This window comes from Mobula birostris, chromosome 3, assembly GCF_030028105.1.
Source record: "Mobula birostris isolate sMobBir1 chromosome 3, sMobBir1.hap1, whole genome shotgun sequence".
NCBI lineage: Eukaryota > Metazoa > Chordata > Chondrichthyes > Myliobatiformes > Myliobatidae > Mobula > Mobula birostris.
In genome coordinates, this window is record NC_092372.1 from 178,460,743 (window position 1) to 178,479,391 (window position 18,649).

Sequence of the window (18,649 nt, forward strand, 5' to 3'; positions counted from 1 at the left end):
AATAGTAATAGAAAATAGTAATAAATAGTTAAATAGTAATATGTAAATTATGCCAGTAAATTATGAAATATATCAGGACCAGCCTGTTGGCTAAGGGTGTCCGACCCTCCAAGGGAGGAGTTGTAAAGTTTGATGGCCACAGGCAGGAATGACTTCCTATGACGCTTTGTGCTGCATCTCGGAGGAATGAGTCTCTGGCTGAATGTACTCCTGTGCCCACCCAGTACATTATGTAGTGGATGGGAGACATTGACCAAGATAGCATGCAACTTAGACAGCATCCTCTTTTCAGACACCACCTTGAGAGAGTCCAGTTCCATCCCCACAACATCACTGGCCTTACGAATGAGTTTGTTGATTCTGTTGGTGTCTGCTACCCTCAGCCTGCTGCCCCAGCACACAACAGCAAACATGATAGCACTGGCCACCACAGACTCGTAGAACATCCTCAGCATCGTCTGGCAGATGTTAAAGGACCTCAGTCTCCTCAGGAAATAGAGACGGCTCTGACCCTTCTTGTAGACAGCCTCAGTGTTCTTAGACCAGTCCAGTTTATTGTCAATTTGTATCCCCAGGTATTTGTAATCCTCCACCATGTCCACACTGACCCCCTGGATGGAAACAGGGGTCACCCTGTTAGCTCTCCTCAGGTCTACCACCTCAGCATTCAAAGTACAGCAATGTGGAAATGAGAACAAAGGACATCTAGAATTCAGGCCTCCAATCCACACTCAACGGCCAGCACTGTGGCGGGCTAATGAAGGATTTTCGTGGACATTGGGCTGTCCCAAGTTGGTGGATCCTGGGATCAGCTATCCATGCGAGGAGGAGGCATGAGGGCCAGTCAGTTGGTGAGCTTTGAATTCAGGGTCCTGTCATCCGCTAGTCCAGCAGATCAAAACCCGAAGGTCGACCGGAAGCCGAAGCCTGATGGCCAAAGGCTGGAGACTGAAGGCCTATCCCGGACAGTCAGTGTGTGAGGGAGGAAAGGAGCTTGTTTTACTGTTGTTATTTTGTTGTTTGTGTTCTGTGTTGTTTTGCTGAGCATTGTTGGAGCTAGAATGTGTGGCATCATTTGTAGGTTGGTCACAGAGTATCCTTGGTTGTGTTGGTTGTGAACGTAAATGACACTTTTCACTGTACTGCATGTTTCCATGTATACATGAATAAAGGTGAGTCTGCCCTCTGCTGTATCTCTCTCACGTGGCAAGTGCAGATTTGTGATTTCCCGGACAGCTTGGCTAAGGCATAGTATTTTTGTAAAGATTGGAGGCAGTAAAGGAAATATGTGAGACTAATTCAGAAACCTGTTAATTAGTAGTCTTGATTAAAGCCCAAAATGTGTTCATTCATTTCAGAAGAAGAAAATCATGCAGTACTTGGTAAAGTGCATATCCATACGGAAAGGCAAAATGTGAAGTTACCTGATCCTGTGTGGTATAAAATGTTCACCTAAACCAGAAATGAGTTTATGTCACCCACAGAGCAGGGAAACAGACTATTCGGCCCATCCTGTGGTTGCTAGCAATCAAGTACCTCCCTATACTAATCCCATTTTCTTATACATCATTGTAGTGTTCTGTTCCTTGGAGTTCCAATTCTCAGCTAAATACTACTTAAATTTTGTGTGGGTCCCTGCCTCCAATACACACCTAGGCAGTAGGCTCCAGGTTTCAACCACCTTCAAATAATTGGTTAATCTTGTCCCTCCAATTTATTTTCCAATAATTTCTGTTGTGATTTTGAGACTCACTGGCCCGTAATTACCTAGTTTATTCAGGATATCACATTTGCTGCGATTCAATCATTTGGGACTCTCTGATCAGATAATTTGAAAATTTCCATCAAAATCCAGCAGCCTCCTCTGTTGCCTCTCAAGGGACCTGGGATATATCTCATTAGCCATTGTAGATTTATTCACCTTAAACCTGTTAAGGTACCTAATAGGAAATGTATAGATTCTTTTGTTCATGGGGAAAATTACCAAGATGGTTTGATAGCTGACTCAGTGTTCTGTTTGTGCTCATCCAATATTTCCATTCTTGTCTCACTCAGTTGTCCCAATGATTCTCTCTGCAATTTGAATAGTTGAAGTAAATTATTCCCTACTATAGTGAAGTACATTGATTTATTTTGTCCCCAACTGACTGCACAGGCATGATTTTACTTGTTTCTCCAGAACTTCTCAGAGGTGAAATGATTTCTGATGAGCATTAAACTATCGTTTGAGATGACTGTCTGATCTTGTCCCTCACTTCCAGTTAAGACTCTCCATACTAAGCCCTGACACAGCCATCCTGTATTCTTATTTGAGCTATGGTTTAATTACTCAATAGGTGGTGTTCAATAGGGTAGTTTTTTTCAGAAGAGTCGTGATCAGCATTGAATGGCATGGCAATTTTCCTTGAAGAGAGCCAATAGTGTGGTTGGATTGCAAGACTGAGCTATATTAGCAGCACGTGCTTCAAATGTGGGGTAGCTTTGTTCCTGTTTTTAAAGGCATTGGCAATGATTGTTGGACTTTAATCACAGAAGTAGCATTGGGGAATCACTGGATTATGGCCGAGCATGTTAAATGAAAATGAGTTAACTACAGCAGGACTTCATGAAAAAAATTATATCTGTTCAGACATGAAAATCTACTTTTCTGCGTATTAGCTCACTGAGTTTGCAGAATTTTTTCCCTAAGTAGTTGTTGCTCTTCACCACATTATCATTTGCATTGTGTTTTGAAGATTGTCCTTTTGCTTTTATCTCTCTATTCTGTACATTGGCTACTAATCAGTTGTTGGTTACAAAGCCAAGATGATCTGCCCATCACACCCTCTCATCACCTGACCTACCTCCCCACTCATCACATCCAAAGGACACAGAGTTATAGAACTTCTTGTCACTTTTCCATCACAGGACTTGAGACAAAGCGTGATTACATGCTCACTGTAACTTGTTTGACTTCTTGATGCAACTTGAAAAGTGAACTCATCAACTTTGGTGCCATTGTTAATGCGTCCTTCTGGACCAATGGTGATTGATTGAGTTTAAATATGTAATCAGCTCATCCACACTCAACTTTGAGGGGCAATATGGTAGCAGAGTGGTTAGCACAACGCTTTACAGTACCAGTGACCCAGGTTCAATTCCCTCCACTACCTGTAAGGAGTTTGTACGTTCTCCCCGTGACCATGTGGGTTTCCTCTGGGTGCTTCAGTTTCCTCCCACAATCCAAAGACTTACCGGTTGGTAGGTTAATTGGTCATTGTAAAGTGTCCTGTGATTAGGCTAGAATTTAATTGGGAGATTGCTGGGTGGCATAGCTCGAAGGGCCTTTTCCACTTGGTATCCCAATAAATAAAAAGTGAACTGAATTCATGTATATTGCAGAATTGCCATGAAATGCTAGCATCATAGAAATCATTAAGTTGCCTTGACTCAGAACAAAATGTTTAGCTGCAGGATGCAAAGTTGAAAATCTTGTGTGCCTGGTTTTCTAACCAGTGCTTTGGAAAATGTTAGTGAATACTACTGTAACTTTATGGTTTACTGTGGCTTTGCGACTCATCACAAGTCAAGTTTATGTTTGAATGAAGCCTATAAGTTCTAATCTGTAGGATACGCTCTCTGGACCTTTCTGAAGGTATCTTGCACCTTTTCAGGAAGACTGGGGATGGTGGATATTTTTAATTGAAACAGAATGTTGAAACTTCTCAGTAAGTCAGGTGATGTCTGTGGAGAAAGAAACAGGTACTTTGAGTTGATGACGTTGTTCAGAAATGGGGAGCTTGGAAAATGGGAAAGCTAGAGAGAACCTAGAATAAGTTTAGAAGAGAAAATGGATGAAACAATTTGCTGCCATCGATGAAAGAATCTTAGAGGCTTTTCTTAGCAACTTCCCTGTCATGGGGAGGAAGTACATGATAGGCAGAATGTACTACTGTGTAGAAAAGCAAGGCTTCAGAATTTCTTGTGAAATGTTCTGGTTCTGCCGGCTGCGTACATCTAGGGAAGACAATCTCCGGCCCCGCCAAACGTGTGAGATTGTGGTGCTAGCCCACCCCAAACCGCTTGTTTGTGTGCATGCTGCGTGATTTGTTACCCTGTTACAAATCAGTACCAAGAAATAACACAATACACCACATATAATTAAACAATTTAGCTTTATAATTCTTAATTTGACTAAAGGGTTAGTAAAGAAAAAGCAAAAAAAAAGGTCCATTTTAGTAAAACAGTCTAATGTGCATAAGTTGGAGCTCACGGTTTCCCCATCACCAATCCTCTTTCGATCTCCCTGGACTTCGTTGAATCATGGCCCCGCTCCGGGTCGAGTCTTCTGACCTCTACTGTCCGGCATCTTCTCTCCTCATCTCCTGCCGAACAAAAGATCCAGCTCACACTGGTGTCAGGCTCACAACGTGAAAACACACTCCCTTCATGGGATGGCTCACATTCTCTAACCATAATCCAAATATTGCTTCTGCAGAAAGACCATTACATTAACAGTGAAACCTTTCCCAGAGTGTTACACTTACAATGGTGAAGGTTGTGTTTATTTAGTGATGTTGCCCTAGAAGTCTCTGTAACAGCCGGAGCCAGATGACTGGAAGCATTATTGTGATGAGATCCCAGCCGGGTCTTTGGGACCTGTTTATAATAAGAAGCAAGTATCGCTTGATCTTCAAATAATCACTGACTGATCCTAGATATTCCAGATGAAAATACTGGTATTGTGCATAAAAAGAACGGTCAAGATGGGAAACAGCTTCTTCCCTCAGACTCTTAGGTTTCTGAACTTCCTGCTGAATTGTATTTGACGAGACACTAGTTAATTTTATACTTACTTTATACTTTATTGTCGCCAAACAATTGATACTAGAATATACAATCATCACAGCGATATTTGATTCTGCGCTTCCCGTTCCCTGGATTACAATTTGTTCCATACCTTACAATATTTAATTTGTGCACTTTAGTTTGTTATTTATGCTTGATTCCTCTGTAGATTTAATCCTTAATAAGTTATTATATATGATTTATTGTTATGAGTACTATTGTGCTTTACATCCTGGTTCAGAGAAAGGTTGTCCTATTTCTATATACATTATATGGTTATATATGTTATATAATATGTATATAATTAAATGACAATAAGCTTGACTTGACTGGGAAACAGCCACAGGAACATTCAGAAAAGTTTTCAATACATTAAAATGAATACATCGCCAGGTAACAATGAAAGAATCATAACCATGTTGGTGTGTGAAGCCTTTGTAAACTGGGACAAGCATTCAATCTTGCACTTGCTCTTCATCTACCCTACTTAAGAATGGTCATTAACCTGAAATGTTTCTCCGCCAACAGATATTGCCTGACCTGCTGAGAATCTTTTGCTAAATTTTAGATTATCAGATCTTCACTTTGTTATTTTTAGAATACTAATCATTGTGTTTTGTAATCTTGTTCAGACTCCTTGCAACAAAGTCCTAAGAAAACAATGTATATTTATTAATCGTTTCAAAGAGAAGTGAAATGGAAAATGTTACATGCATAATATAGATAGGTGGCAAAGGAGAAAAACAGTAGGAAGTTTTTTTTAATGTCCAAAGACAATAAGTTAAGGATGAGTGGGAAGTAACAGAAATATTGAGGTCTGCAAGCTGACCCCCAAGCCAATTTCTGGCTCAGAAACTGAGGCAGGCTGAGGGCTTGAATGGTTAATCTGCCCTCCAGGATTCATTGGCAGGAAATTTCTTTTGGAGTCCTTACTTGACTGAGGGGATGACATGATCCAGAGACTTGCAAACTCTGCTAAAAGTAGATGTGAGGGGCCAAAAATTTAAGATGTGTGGATTTGCAGCCCAGCTTGGGGCCACAAGGAGCAAAAATATTTCTGCCCAGTCTAGAAAACACAACCTTCCCCAACTCCAAGATGTTCCCATTCCCAACTCTGCACATACAATCTTCGGTTTATTTGGCAGTGACTTCCGAGATGATAGTCCACATTAGGCAGGAACTGGCAAGAAAATAACACAAAATTATGCCTTGTGAGCATCAGGCAAATACAATCTTTTTTTCCTTTGACAAATTAAAATGAATATTTCTCCAGTCGGGTTTCTGATGTGGTGTAAAATGACCTAGAAATGGCCTTTATAGCAGATATCTCTGGTTAATGTCAGTGTTCACATCATACAGGAAAAATCTACCATGTCATTGAATTTCTAGGCTTGGGTGTTTTCATTGATCTAATGACATGATGATGATCAGGAAAATCCCTACATTCTGAACTACAGTGGCTACTGTCTGCCTCGTACCAGAGATAAATGATCATTGCCAGAGTGATCAAGTACCAGAGGATTGGAGAGTTGCAAATGTTGTTCCCTTGTTCAAGAAAGGGAGTTGAGATAACTCTGGAAAGTATAGACCAGTGATTCTTGGTTCAGTAGTGGGCTAGTTGCCGGAGAAGATCCTGAGATGCAAGATTTATGAGCATTTAGAGAGACATAATCTGATTAGGGATAGTCAGCATGGCTTTGTCAAGAGCATGTCGTGACTTGTGAGCTTGATTGAATTCTTTGAGGAAGTAACAAAAGACATTGAAGATAGAGCAGTAGATGTAATGTATATGGATTTCAGTAAGGCATTTACAAGGACAGGTGTGTAAAAAGGGCCTGCAGGATCATTGAGGACCCAAGCCATCCTAACCACAATCTATTCCAGCTGCTACCATCCAGGAAGCAGTACCACAGCATAAAAGCCAGGACCAACAGGCTCCGGGACAGCTTCTTCCACCAGGCCATCAGACTGATGAACTCACGCTGATTTGAGTGTACTCTATATTACATTGACTGTTCTATTTATTATAAATTATGATTGCACATTTAGACCTAATGTAAAGATACTTACTCCTTGCGTATGTGAAGGATGTAAGAAATAAAGTCAATTCAATTCAATTCAACTCAATTTGATAAGGTTCCACATGCAAGGCTCATTCAGAAAGTAAGGAGGCATGGGATCCAAGGAGACCTTGCTTTGTGGATCAAGAATTAGCTTGTCCACAGAAGGCAAAGAATGGTTGTAGATGGTTTGTATTCGGCTTGGAGGTTGGTCATCAGTGGTGTTCCACGGGGATTTGTTCTGGGACCCCTCGTCTTTGTGATTTTGTATAAAAATGACCTGGATGAAGAAGTAGAAGGGTGGCTTAGTTAAGTTTGCTGATGACACAAAGGCTGGGGGTGTTGTGGATAGTCTGGAGGGTTGTTAGATGTTACAGCAGGTCATTGATAGAATGCAGTACTGTGTTGAGTAGTGGCAGATGGAGTTCAACCCAGAAAAGTGTGAAGTGGTTCATTTTGGTAGGTCAAATCTGGAGATAGAATATAATAATAGTAAGACTCTTGGCAGTGTGGAGGATCAGAGAGATCTTGGGGTCCGTGTTCATAGGATACTCAAAGCTGCTGTGCAGGTTGACAGTGTTGTTAAGAAGGCTTATGGTGTGTTGGCCTTTATCAGCCATGGGATTGCATTCAAGAGCGATGAGGTAATGTTGCAACGAAATAAGACCTTGATTAGACCCCATTTGAAGTACTCTGTTCAGTTCTGGTCACTTCACTATAGGAAGGATGTGGATACTATAGAGAGATTGGCAAGTTAGTTGCCTGGATTGGAGAGCATGCCTATTGAGAATAGGTTGAGTGAACTTGGCTTATCTCCTTGGAGCAATGGAAGATGAGAGGTGACCTGATCTAGGTGTATAAGATGATGAAAGGCATTGATCATGTGGCTAGCCAGAGCGTTTTCCCAGGGCTAAAATGGTTTTCAATCCCTGCAGGTTTATTGATTTTGTTACATGTGCCTATAACATACAAAATCCTCCTGTAATCTCCTCCAGTCAACATCTCTAATATGGTGACTTCCTGTCTGCCCCTTTTATGTGAAACTGAAGTTTCAGAACCTTTCGAACTTTGTTCATTGCTGGTATTTGCTGAAGCTCACTGCCACCTCCTTATGGCAGTACCAAAAAAAATTGTGCTAACATGATTCATGTCATTTGGAAAGCAATTGTGCTGAAGATTGACAGCAGCATATCTTCAACCTCTTTTGCATTGGTACGTATTCAGTTTGCAACAGGAAAACAGCAAGTGTGCGAGTTTGAATTTTGAATTTTTGGTCTGTATGAAAATTTACTTTCCTTGCTTGGATTTTTTATGTTATAGGACAGGTGAGTATATGAGAATATGATTGCATTGTTCTCCTGTGATTTTTGTAAGGTCTTTTCCCCCAAGTAAACAAGTAACTAATGCATTCTTCATTAAGTTGCAGGTATGCTTAAAGGCTGAACAGCTAGCTCCATAATAAATGGCTGAGTCAGTCGCAGCTGGCTTTGTTCCATACCTACAAATGCTGACTCCATCTCAAAAAGCAATTTTCTAAATAATCATTTTGTGTCATTTTAAATCTCAAAATTATTACATTCGCGTAACAAAATCTAGGCTGTACATTTTCAAACCAAGAATGGAAACATGAATCATGCAGGAGACTGGGGTTTATTCCAATACGTCATGCAGAAATTGCTGAAGCATTATCATTAGGGTTGAGAGTTTTAAAAAAATGACACAAGCAGTTTCATTAAGTGGCAGAAATCAAACTTTACTACACCAGGATCAAATGCTTATAATAAATTTCTAGTCTGAAATTGCCTGTATGTCAAGATGATTTGTGAATAAAATGATCACAGGTTTTTCTGTTTCAAATTATGGATCAAGGAAAAGGCAGACAGTGGCCTTGCATGTGGGGTGATTTAACTATCAATGGTACTGTACTGGGAATTTTTATGTTTTGTAGTTAAAAGGGGGGAAGAAAAGAGTCCATAATGCATGTCTAACTTCAGTTTTACTTTTAGTGAGGTACACATGTATGGTGGTGTGATGTATGCAATTTACATACTTAGTTCGTGAAACCATAGGGGTTATCATTCCCACAGGAGTTGTCTTTTTTCCACATATGTTCTTAGTTGGATATCTGCAAATTTCAATATCTTTGAAATGCCATTCAAACTCATTTTGTGGAATGCTTGAAACAGCTGAGCCAATGTCCTGTTCCATTTTAATAATTTGCCTTTCACTTCTGGTGTAAGCCATATTGCGCATCTACTGTAAATCTTAAGGCTACTCAGTCCTTTGTCACTCTCAACACTCTCAGATTTTTCATCAACAACATGCAGATTAGTGCTCTTTTTGAAACACTAACTTAACTTTTTATCTTTATCTCTTCCATTTATTTTTGTCTATATGACATATTCTTTGTATGTGTCCTACTTTGTTGCTTTTTTTTTTGCAAGTTTCGCCTTTAAACCTGCACTGGTGTGGTGTATGTGAGCCCTTGCCACAATATTAACACAATTTGTTCAGCCAGGCCAGTTTCTGTTTAAATGTTGCAATTTTATTCATGCTCATTTGCATTCCTGATTTCAACTCAATTACATCTCTGTCTGCCGTTTCCATTGATACGTCGATTTCTACTGCTCTCTTAAATGTAAATTATGCTTCAGTTAGGAACCATTTTTGAATGCTTCTTTTTAGATTCCATAAACTGAACGATCACTCAGGGCATTATTAAGCCCATTACCTCACTCATGAAAATTTGTATAATGTTCAAGGGCTTTAAACAATTAGGTTAGGGTTAATTAAATGGGTTGCTGCATGGTTTGAAGGGCTGGAAGGTCCTATTCTGCACTGATATTTTTAAACCTGAGAGAAGAAAATGTGAGTGAGATTATATGGGGAACTGTTGAAATTATCTGCTGTTTGACTTTTCTTAGACAAAATACCTTTATATATTAGATAACAACTTCATTTTTATGCTTTGTAAACTTACTAACATGATCTCAACCTGTCATTTCTGCATCTGCAATTATTGAATTTTTGATACTGGATTTTGAAAAAATATTTTCAAAAGCAATATAGCAATCCATCAGTTTGTAAGGAAGAAGAAATTAAGCAGATGATGACAGTAATATCCCTTTAAATTTGTCTTAAATGGGCTATTAGAGGCAAGAATACTGCAGCTATTTATAGTGCAATTGGTGAAGAGTAAAGGTACTACAGGAGTGAACTTCAGAGAACTAATTAATGCCCTTTCCTGGCCTGTTATATATTCTTAGGAAGGAAGTATATTCTGATCTCTTTCATCATTTTAACCTTCCTGATCAAAGGGCAAAAGTGAAGGAGTCTGGCACAGTCTGAGTCCTAGATAATCAAAAAAAAACAGCATCCACTGTAAACTCTCCAATGATTTCTAAATTGTACTTTAAAGGTTAGGAGGATGGTGCTTTGACTCTGTTTGCTTTAAGTGCACTACCTTCTGTTTACTCATACTTTTATGAATCTAAACATTGTAGTGAATTCATAAATTAAATTCCGATATTGGAAATGTAGCTATTAAAATATTTTTGCTGTCTGTCCAAACTTCTTTTCAAAGGTCTCAAATATACATTAATGTCAGAGAGATGTATACAATGTACATCCTGAAATGCTTTTTCTTCACAACCATCCACAAAAACAGAAGAGTGCCCCCAAAGAATGAACGACAGTTAAATATTGGAACCCCCAAGGACCCTCCCAGCTCCCCTCCCTCCCGCACATAAGCGGCAGGAAGCAATGATCCCCCCACCAGCCAAAAAAAAAGCATTGGCACCCATCACTGAGCACTGAAGCATGCGGCAAAAACAACAGCAAAAGCACAGACTTGCAGTACTCCAAAGACTACGTGTTCATGCAGTATTCGACATACCACAGGTTCTCTCTCCCTAATAAGGAAGAAAGATGTTTCTGTTTTCACAGCAAGAGGGGAGACATAACAAACAACTCGCTAGTTTACGATGTTAAAATTCTGTTGCATCGCTTTTTCTGAGCCCTGTGCCCAAAGATCTCAGGTCTCTGAGCACACAGCTCCCATGACACACCGGTCTGTTGGGACACCGACTTTCATATCCGCCCGTCTTCAGAGCCCCGAGATCCTAGGCCTCTAAAGGCAAGCCAAACTCTTAGGCTGTGCCCTTGGCAAGTCAGATAATGGCCAGTCATGAAATCCCGAGAGCAGGTCCCATTCCTGCAAAGAACCGAAGTCAGCATGCAACTCCAGGTCAGGGTCTTCAAAAGAACGCTGAAAGGGAAAAATAGAGATATTAAGATGGAAGTACAGCTGCTTCCGAAGGAGTCGCCGTTTAGCGCCATCTTGACTAAGCTCTGCCCTTTTCTCTATCACTTGAAAATCTGGTTATGATTAGCCTCTGACTCAATATTCTGTAGTTCATGTCAAGTTTAACATTAGCTGTCCAATTGTTGTAGTATCAGTTACTTTTGGTTTCTCCACAATTGCTTTCCTTTATTATTCCTGCTTGAATACTAAATTTTGAGTTTTTGTTCTGCATAACTCAAATAATGATGGAGGTGGAAGCATATAGTCTTTAGCATTCATGATCCAGTTTAGTATTTATTTACCCTATCACGTAATTTCAATGGGTTCAGTTTGTCAGCAATTAAACATTATGTGTGGCATTTTTTAAAAAAAAAATCCTCATTTCCTACTATGTGAGCAAGATGAATTAACCATTTAGCAAAAATGGAATAAGATTCTTAATTAAATAGCTAAAAGACATGTTGCAAAAATAAATTTAACAACTATCCTCATCATTCAATGTTCTTTCAGCCTCTGTGAATGGAGTCAATCAATTGGAACTCTTGAAATGATAACCATAGGCTGCCAGAAAGAATCTCAATCTTCCTCTTCATAGGCAGTCGATGCTTTTTCTGACTGAAGTTTTATGCTTGCACTGCAATTTAAGATGCCTTGTTATTTTGAATATAATGAGAATTCATTTTATTTTGAATATTCCTTCACTTATTCCTTTATGATTCATTAATTTCATTGAACAAAAAAAGTGATCATCAGGGCTCTGTCAAGATATTTTCTCTTAAAATATTGAGAAAAGTAGTATTGTTCGAGTATTTTTTTTTTGTTTTGCAGAAGAAGATGAGGTAAAATTGAATTGTCATCTGGGTTTGATCAAAACCTTAGTGCTTGAGAGAGAGACAGAGACTGAGAGACTACTTCTTCAGCCAGATGCCGATGCTGTGTACCTTGTTGAGTATCTGTAGCATTTTCTAGATTTTCCAGCATCTGCAATTTTATGCTTTCTAGTTACTTGAACCATCTAGAGTATTCTAGATAGTTTAACAATGCAAGTTGTGTATACCACAAACGTGGTTCTGGTAATCAGAATCTAAATTAATATGAAGTCTGTGTTTCATGGAGCTATCTCCCAGATAACACTCTTCACTCTAGCACTGCCATGCAGTGTCTTGGGTACCCTGCTGCCTGCTCCCTGCAAGTTTTGGCCTATTTGGTAAGGGTTCTGGGCTCCACCCTGCCTCTGCAAAATTTCCATGTTTTCCCCAAGGACCAAAAGGGTTTTTTCTACATGCACTGGTTTCCTCTTCCATTTCAAGGTTGCAATGATTTTTAGGCTAATTAGCAACAATGAATGACCTTGTGTTGTTAATGGCAAAAAGAATCATAGGGGAATTGATGGGCATGAGGAAAGATATGAGACTTGTGCTATTGCTCTTCCGGGAGCTTTCTTAGATCCAATGCACCAGATAATCTCCTCTGTCATAAGTAAATTTGACTTGAAGCTGCGACTTGAGCTTCGTTACGGGTTTTTGGATGGTATTAATCCAGCATTTCTTCAGGATCCTGGCGATCCATGCAGAAACCGTGAAAAGTAAGGAAGACGGGCGGGAGCAGTGGCTTCCTCCTTGTTGCTACTACCATCCACAAGCCCGTAAGGATGCTCAAGTCGCAGATTATGCAGGTCAAAGATGACCTGGGACTTGGGTCGGATGGTGTTTACAGGATTCCCTGTGAATTTGGGGCAGCATATATAGGCCAAATGGGATGCACAGGGAATCACACATTAAGGAGCACAGGAGGTGCATCCATTTGGGTTACCCAGAGAAATTGGCGGTAGCAGAATATTGCATTCACAGTGGCCATGGGATTGACTTTGATGGCACAAAACTACTATTCCACGCCAGTGGCTTTTGAGACCACCTGGTGAAGGAAGCCATTGAAATAAAACCAGATGAAAAGAAGTTTAACAAAGACAAAGGTCACATTCTAAGTAAGAACAGGAATTCAATTGTAGACAAAGTGGAAGAGAGGAAACCTGATTGGATGAGGACTAACTAATCAGGAGGGATGGACTATGGAGGTATACATACCACCAGACTAGACTTACCCAGGCATAATTCTTGAAGAAGATAGCAGAGTTTGTCATCAAAACATCAGTTATAATCAATACCTGTACCCAGCTTGAAGCCCAAGAAGAGTTTATCCTTCATATACGCCGGGAAAGCACTAGATCCTTTTCCATTTAATGCTTTCTGGAATCTCCTTCTTATTAATGTCCTTTGGAACTGTAATAAAAACAGTGCTGGGAACAGTCAGGCTGCATCCGTGGTAAGAGAAAGAGTTACTTTTTTTTTTTTTTTTAGCAACACACACACAATGATGGAGGAACTCAGTGGGTTGGGCAGCATCTTTGGAAATGAACAGACAGTTGATGCTTCAGACCCTCCTTCAGGATGTTTATTTCCACAGATGCTGCCTGACCCACTGAGTTCCTCCAGCTCTGTGTGTGTGTGTGTGTGTGTGTGTGTGTGTGTGTGTGTGTTACGTTGGATCTCTAGCATCTGCAGACTTTCTTGTGTTTGAGTTCCGTTTTCCAGCATTTGTAATTTTGTTGGTCTTCATTTGAAACCCTGCATTGTTTTACTACCCTTGCTCTTATTAGATTTATTTTGGGTAGTTTATTTTTCATAACTGAATATTTGCACTCTTTTCTATATTGCGTGCATCGAGTCCAAACCTGTCCTTGCCCAATACATGATGACAGGTCTATTTACAGCAAAAGTAACTGGATTGGTAAACAATGCCAGCCTGATTCTGTTTCATCTAAATCCAGTTTAATTTGTGTCATTCGTGGTGATAAAGGAGTGTAAATTCTCAACTACAACAGTGAAAAACTGAGTTAATGTTCATAAGAACGCAATAAATGGCATGAAAACTGGCTATTACAGTACTATCAGTGTTGAGATACTTTGAACAATGCTCTGAAATGCATAGTAAGCTCTTTGGTTTCATGGAGTAGTTGGGGCAGGGTGGTACATACCAGACTCGATGCTCAAATCCCATGAATAAGAAGTCCCGTTCCTGGAAATTCACAACTGCAGTGAGATAAGAGAGCCACCTAATGCACCTTTTCACCATCTTCCATTTCCTGCCAGAGGGTAGCTGCCACTAATTGTGGAAAAAAAATCATTAAAACCAACAGTAAAGCATGCTCTATATGACTCTGCTCAGCTAGTCTATATACGAATCTATGTGAATAGCACTTGGTCATCTTCAAGTTTTAAGTATAAAATGGGAAAAACAAATACCATTTATTTGTATTTGTTATGTAAATACCTGAAATGTAAATGTTTATTGTTGCCAGGAATTTGGCTTGCATGTAAAAATAAAAATTCGGGCAAATTTTTTTTATTAGGGAATTAGTAAAGTGGCATACAATTTTAAATAGGGGGAAATATTCTCAATTTTTTGTTTTTAATTGAAGCTTTCTTTCAAAAGATATCACTAATAACTAAATTGGATAAATACATCTATTAAAAGGGTTTGGTAAAATGTTTTGTTCAGAATGAGATCTCCCTGTGGATGGAGTATTTGGATGCAGATTCAGTTATAGCTTTTGGAAGGGAATTCCATTATTTATGTAATGTTGTAATTACTTTTTCTATTTTTGACTTACTGTAACTAAGAAATCATCACCCAAGATTCTGCTGATAACATTCCATGCTGAGTTGTTGGGAAGAGTAAACTATTTCGGAAATGGGAGGAAGAAAGCATAGGCTAGCATAATGTCCTGTGAACCTATTATAACACAGCAATGAGTAGCCTAAACAATCCTACTTCCCAGCTTCCGGATCAAAGAATTTTAAATGGATTTTTTTTTAAAAATGGACAGAAAGTGATGGGGATTATAATTGGTGAGAGGGGCCTGAATCTTCACGACTGAAGATTTGAGTCTGCATTTGAAGTACCTCAAGCAGCTCAAGTTTTCTTCAAGAGGAAAGCAACTAATTTTGTAGATTAGTATCTTTATTTGCTGTTCTATTTTTGTACTCCAGGTCAAATAAATTGGCTTGGTTATGAAAGCCCTCGAAGCTTCTGGGACTTCATACGCGTGGCCTGCAGCAAAGTTCCTCATAACTGCATCAGCAGCATTGAAAACATGGAGAACGTAAGCTCGTCAAGGGCAAAGGTTAGAAACTATCTGCATGTCTATCTTCTGTTCTTTTTGTAAAAAATTGATATTTGTGCTTGTAGCAGATGCTTTTATATTATGTGACTTCAGGATTCGGTTGGAGATTTGCTACGGGCAGAGTTCATGTGAGCAGTGGGATTCTCGGCATACATGCAGATGGGCCGAGTGGGAGGGTGCCTAGGCAGAACTTAATGAGGGAAGGAATTCTTGGCCCTAATTTTACCTTGGAACAAAATGAGGTGAGGTTCATGTCATTTTACCTCAAGGGTCCTACTTTAATATTTTAAGATTTAAGAACCACCAAAACTGATGATGTCAAGGTTACTGGGAGAGAGTATAAAAGAAATTGTAATCAGACTTCTGCAAAGACCTATCTAAGTGTTAGCCCATGTCTTGGTGTTGAGGAGCATCTGTAATCGGATTTCTATGTTGCTAGAGTCATTGGACAGTGATTTTCACATTACAACTTTATGTTGGGTGTGCTGGGTTATAACCAGTCTTCATTTTAATGTGGGGGCCTGGAGCTGGATGGATAAGTGGAATTTAATGTAAGGTGATGTAAAAGCAAATGCAGTTTTGTGATCCCCTAATGTTTCTATAGGAAGAAAGAATGGACTATTAGAAGGACGGCATGAGAAAAACTCTGTGGTTAAAATGGTTTTGTGTAAAAAGTTTCAGATCTGTGTATCTGTCTGGTTCAGCCCGAGTGATTTGGCTGACAATAAGAGGGGAACAGAGCTGGTGATAATATTGATCCATTGATGTTTGCTTAAAAACAATGGCTTGCATCACTAAATTCAATTGTAATATTTCCATAACTTAATGACAGGCAGAGTGATGGCACAGAAAGTGGTCTTGAGATTAAGAGAAATGATGGCCATCAAAATCAAAGTAAAAACTTATTATCAGAGTACATACATGTCACCACATACAGCCCTGAGATTCTTTTTCTGCGGGCATACTTAGCAAATCTATAGAATAGTAACTATAAACAGGATCAATGAACAACAAACTGTGCAAATGCAGATATAAATAAATAATGAGCATGTAATATCAAGGTAAGTGTAGTTATCCCCGTTTTTCCAAGAGCCTGATGGTTGAGGGGTAGTAACTGTTCTTGAAACTGGGGGTGCGAGCTCTGAGACTTGTACCTTCTACTTGATGACAGCAGAGAGAAAAGATCATGTGATCATTTATGGAACTCTTTTGTACATCTAACTTTGTTCTTGTTGGCATTATAGTGGAATCAATTGGCATGGTGAAATTTGAAGAATGTCTTGATCATACAATTTGGGCAAGAATAGCATGGGGCACAATTGTTACATTGCAATAACCTGCTGATGATCACTGCTGAGCTGCACACACAAGTAATGCCATTTTGAACAGTATAGTGCATTTGCCTCAACTTCAAAAGTGTACTTTAATGATATTCAACTTTTTTGATTCCCTAATGTTTTATACAGACAAAAATTAGCTAATCGAATGGCCAAATGATTCAACAGGGTAATTAATTACAAAATATTTCTTGTACACTTCTATATTTAGAATGTGCAGCATCATTTGAGATTGGGTATTTAATTTTTACAATTACGAAGCATAGCCAGATGATAGATCAGTTATCCAACAGTTCATATTTGTGTAATTATCTATTACGACTTGCTCTTGATTTGTCTGTAATATTTGATATGGTTGGTTATGTGATTTCGTTCTATGACATTGTGTCATCTAGTTTCATTCTTATCTACCCATTTATTATCTATTAATCACAGTGAATAGCTTCCCTTTCAAAAACATTACTTCTGGTTTTTCAAGCTTAAGCTTCCTCCCCTCTCTGATCTCCAAGCTGCCTTTTCACAACCATCTAAAAATGAATTGGCTAGATCATGCTTGATCTGACCCATCACTGGTGTCTGCCATTCTCAATCCAGGTGCAAACCTGCTGCATTTGATCTGGAAGGTCTGGTTGCCTTGCCACCTGGAGAGGTGAAGCAACCTGTGAGCTAAACCTAGGTCTCACTTAGTCACCCTGAGGATCCACCCCAGGTTTCTCAGATTACCTCATAATTTTTATTAATTTTATTTTATATTTGTATTAAGCTATCCACTTAGCTGAATTTAAAATTTTCAGTCCAGATCAATTCCATTAAAATGAAGCTAGTAAAGGTCATGTTGTTAAGCTCGCAACGTTGAGGGACTGGGTGTGAAGTTCTGAGTCTAGCAATGGAGCAGGTCTGATGTGGTAGTATCTGCACTGTAGCTCATCCTATCTTTAATATTGAAATATCTCTGGTATGAAGCTTGGAAATGAGCTTTCTTGTGACGGGACATTACTATTGGTTCCCTATGACAAGGGTGGCAAGTGGCTACAACTTGATGTTCAATGATGAATGCCATTTCCTCCCAGCTTCACCTCAGCACCAGTTCTCTCAGTTCTCCACTGTCTGATTTGTTCTGATATATGACACACATTTTGTGCTAGCAGACTAAATGTTGCTCCCAATTAATATATTGGAAGAAAACCAATTTCTGATGAAAAGTTTGTTTCTGACTTTATCTCTTTTTTTTTCTGGCACAAGACTTTACCAGACCATTTTAAATACCTGGGCTGACTCTGTACGTTGACATTACAAAGGCAAATCTATTTAATCATTACCTACTACCAGTGTTGTGGCATCATTCACCCAACCACTGCTTCAGCTTATCTGATGCTGTGACTCAACCTGGCTTCCTTCTTTATAAGCTTAACTTGGTGATTCATGTATTTTCCTGCTCTCCAGCCAAGATCCATATTTATTCATTAATCCAAATTGTTGCTTCTGGTCATGTTGTCTCACCGGTTATCCACCCATTGCCCCAGTATGTGCTGCATTGGTATGGTTGTTGATCTGGTAGTAAATATCCTTGTGCTTTGTTTTGAGCCCTCCACGGCTTGATTGTTCCATGTTGAACCTTGCCCTCTAACTATTTAAAATCTTTGCACCTCATCCTGGCCTATTCTGCATCTCTAATACTAATTACTTTCTTGTTTCTTGCCAGTCGTAACTTTCCTTGTCTAGGTCTAGGACTTCCTCCCTCAACATCTCTCTGAAGATGACTCACAAAACCTGTGGTCATCTATCTTAACATTTCTTTGCAAAAAACACACACACACACACACACACACACACACACACACACACACACACACACACTCCCTCTCTCCTCTCTCCTCTCTCCTCTCCCCTCTCCCCTCTCCCCTCTCTCCCCTCTCTCCCCTCTCTCCCCTCTCCCCCC

General features: G+C 39.5%; 1 protein-coding gene across 6 annotated transcripts in view; it reads left to right on the forward strand.

The window, feature by feature from the left end:
• The window catches only part of rundc3b (RUN domain containing 3b), a 96,533-nt gene that overhangs the window by 42,254 nt on the left and 35,630 nt on the right, over positions 1-18,649 (forward strand). For all 6 annotated transcript variants that reach the window (XM_072253760.1, XM_072253761.1, XM_072253764.1 and 3 more), the window contains one exon: positions 15,240-15,373. In XM_072253760.1, the coding sequence (XP_072109861.1) occupies positions 15,240-15,373 (134 nt within the window). The remainder of the gene's footprint in view (positions 1-15,239; positions 15,374-18,649) is intronic.